At 55.0% G+C, this 2,844-nt stretch overlaps 1 protein-coding gene across 1 annotated transcript in view; it reads left to right on the top strand.

Annotated features, from left to right (window-relative positions):
- The window catches only part of ASL (argininosuccinate lyase), a gene marked incomplete at both ends in the record, with an annotated part of 3,402 nt that extends 562 nt beyond the window's left edge, over window positions 1-2,840 (top strand). The window contains 8 exons of the mRNA XM_010144045.1: window positions 1-12; window positions 555-652; window positions 1,295-1,372; window positions 1,628-1,705; window positions 1,849-1,901; window positions 2,256-2,318; window positions 2,535-2,649; window positions 2,756-2,840. The exon at window positions 1-12 is cut by the window's left edge and continues 7 nt beyond it. Coding sequence (XP_010142347.1) covers window positions 1-12; window positions 555-652; window positions 1,295-1,372; window positions 1,628-1,705; window positions 1,849-1,901; window positions 2,256-2,318; window positions 2,535-2,649; window positions 2,756-2,840 — 582 coding nt within the window. The remainder of the gene's footprint in view (window positions 13-554; window positions 653-1,294; window positions 1,373-1,627; window positions 1,706-1,848; window positions 1,902-2,255; window positions 2,319-2,534; window positions 2,650-2,755) is intronic.
- Window positions 2,841-2,844: the final 4 nt, after the last annotated feature.

Here is a 2,844-nt window from a genome sequence, read left to right as displayed (position 1 = left end):
AGGAATGATCAGGTACGTGCAGAACTGGTTGTTTTTCCTCCTTCTGTACTCCTTCCCCACCTCAGTTCCTTTAATCAGATTTCTTTATGCCATCATCTCTCTCATGCCCTGACACTCTCCAGCCTGTACTCGAGGGCTCTAAACTAGTGATGCTGCCATGACTCACGCACACAGGTGAATGGGCTCTGCCGAATTGCTTTCTGGCGGTAAAAGGCCCCACACTTCCACTGACATCCCTTTGAAAGCCTACAGAAAGCATTTCTTGATTGTGGCTGCCACCCACCTTTCTGGATCAGTCCTTCTCATGATGACCAACTTACACCAAACTGATCGGAAGCTGACAGTAGCTGAGAAGTGCCCTGAAAAGAACGAGCTCTGAAAAGCAAGATACGGCAGCTTTCACAGATCAGTGACCAGGGACGGCAAGAGAGAGATGTCCCTTCCCATCGCATACCACGAGGAGGGATAACTGTGCCAAGGCTTTGTGCTGAGCAGTATCTGGTCACTAGGGCTGTCCCATTCCCCTTTGACCGACTGTGGCCAATCTCGTGCAGGTTGTCACTGACTTGAAGCTGTTCATGAAGAACTCCCTCTCTGTCATCTCCACTCACCTCCTGCAGCTCATTAAGACCCTGGTGGAACGCGCTGCCATGTGAGTCCTTTCCCAAAGCCACGGCCTTGCCCTTGCTGGGGCGGGAGACTTCTCGGCTTGTTCTTGGACTGACACCGGTCCGGGCGGCAGCAGGGCTCCTGTGGAGGAGAACACAGCCAGGCACAGGGGAAAACAGGCAACAGCCCCTCTTTCTCCACAGCTCATAGCACAGAGACCTTCCGCTTCCCTCAGCGTATCCTAGCGAAGGAGGGGAGGTTGAAGGTCCCCACAGGACTTTATGAGGCACCGAATGCATCTGAAGCAGCTGTGCAGCTTGAACACGGTTCAAGTTGCTCTGCAGGAGAAAGGCTCAGCTCTGTTAACGCCCTGGCTAACCCAGCTCCTCACCCACCGCACTCCTGAACGGTGCCGGACTGGGGAGCCCTGGCCTGCTGCAGAGGGAACACTGTACCAGGCAGTTTTCCAGGGGGGCCCAGGGCAGACACTCCCCACTGGGAGATCGGGAGGTCTAAACCCAGCGTGCCTGCTTGGGTTGAGCTGTGACAGGGAGAGCAGCTTCAGCACAACACAGCCTCAAGAAGTGCTTTGTGACCACTCCAGCAAACCCTGGAGAGCAGCTGCCACTGCCCTCTGTCCTGACTGCCGCTGCTGCTGCTCACCCTTCTCTCCTTTCACACCCAGAGAAATTGATGTTCTGCTGCCGGGCTACACCCACCTGCAGAGAGCTCAGCCCATCAGATGGAGCCAGTTCTTGCTCAGGTAACCCCCTTCCCCACTGGGCTGCAGCAGCCTTCTCCACCCCTGTGGCCCTGCTCTGCTGGAGCCTAGAAGAGCATCATCCTCTGAGGGGGCAGCTGGGGGTGCTGACAAACCAGAGCTAAGCAGAGGAACCCGAGGAGAGAGTGGGTACTGGAGGCCAACCTCCTGGATGCTCCGTCCTTTGGCCACAGTTACCTCTTGGGTTGTGTGACATTTTCCGACTCCACGTGCTTGACCTCTCCTGTCCTTTCCTAGCCATGCTGTTGCGCTGACCCGTGACTCCGAGCGCCTGGGAGAGGTGAAGAAGAGGCTCAACGTCTTGCCTTTGGGAAGGTAAGATCTACAGGTTGTGTAATCGCTGGGCCTTGCTTTGCTCCGCAAACTCTCAGAGATGACTTCCCCTCTTGCCAGAGCTCAGCTTCGGGTGGAGTGTGCAGGATATCTTGCATGACTTCTCTTTCCTTCTCCCCTGGCAGCGGTGCTCTGGCTGGCAACCCTCTGGAAATTGATAGAGAGCTTCTGCGTGGCGGTAAGTGTCTCCCTGGGACCGAGAGGCACAGAACTGCTCGTAGTATCTGGGAGGGAGGGAAGCACTGATATCTGGCTCCAAATGGCACTGTACTGCACTGTCCTGGAGCCAAAGTCTTTGCTTCATAAGGCTTTTACTGCAATGAGACAGGCAATGCCTGTGAGGTCGGAGCAGGAAGAGCCATCCCTGCCGCATGCTGGCTGCCCTGGGATAATGAAGTCTCCACTCAGCGTAACACTTAGGAATGTTTGCGTTCCTGGGACTACTCAGTCACCCACATTCTGGGGCAATCTGCTGCATTCAAGCTCCAGACGTGCCAAGCCTGACCTGCCCTGTCCACCCCCTTCCTTTCAGAGCTGGACTTTGCCTCCATCAGCTTGAACAGCATGGATGCCGTTAGCGAGAGAGACTTTGTGGGTAAGCAGCACTCCATCACTTCTTCCCACCACTATTTTAGAAGCAGCTTCCGAGACCTTCCCAGTTAACACCCCTTAACAAGGAGACTGGAATCCCTCACTAGGAAGTAATGATACAGAAATCTGCTTGCTCAAGTTTAAACTCCAGTTTGGGCTCCCCGGGTTGTCAGGCAAACAAGCAGCTTTCTCACCTCCTGCTTCCCTGCCTTCTCTGCAGTGGAATTCCTCTCTGTTGCCACCCTGCTGATGATCCACCTGAGCAAGATGGCTGAAGATCTCATCATCTACAGTACCAGCGAGTTTGGATTTCTAACCCTGTCTGATGCTTACAGGTAGGTCTCTGGGCAGAGAGCTCTTCCCTCAGCCACTCCCCCTCAGCTGTAACCTGTAGGGGCTGGGGTCTTGCTCACCATCACATTCCACGCACCTTTCTTGCAGCACTGGCAGCAGCCTGATGCCTCAGAAGAAGAACCCCGATAGTCTGGAGCTGATCCGTAGCAAAGCTGGACGAGTGTTTGGACGGGTGA

Source organism: Buceros rhinoceros, unplaced genomic scaffold (assembly GCF_000710305.1).
Source record: "Buceros rhinoceros silvestris isolate BGI_N320 unplaced genomic scaffold, ASM71030v1 scaffold10889, whole genome shotgun sequence".
NCBI classification, from domain to species: domain Eukaryota; kingdom Metazoa; phylum Chordata; class Aves; order Bucerotiformes; family Bucerotidae; genus Buceros; species Buceros rhinoceros.
The sequence above is the reverse complement of the archived record's forward strand: the minus strand, read 5'-3'. Positions and strand labels throughout refer to the sequence as shown.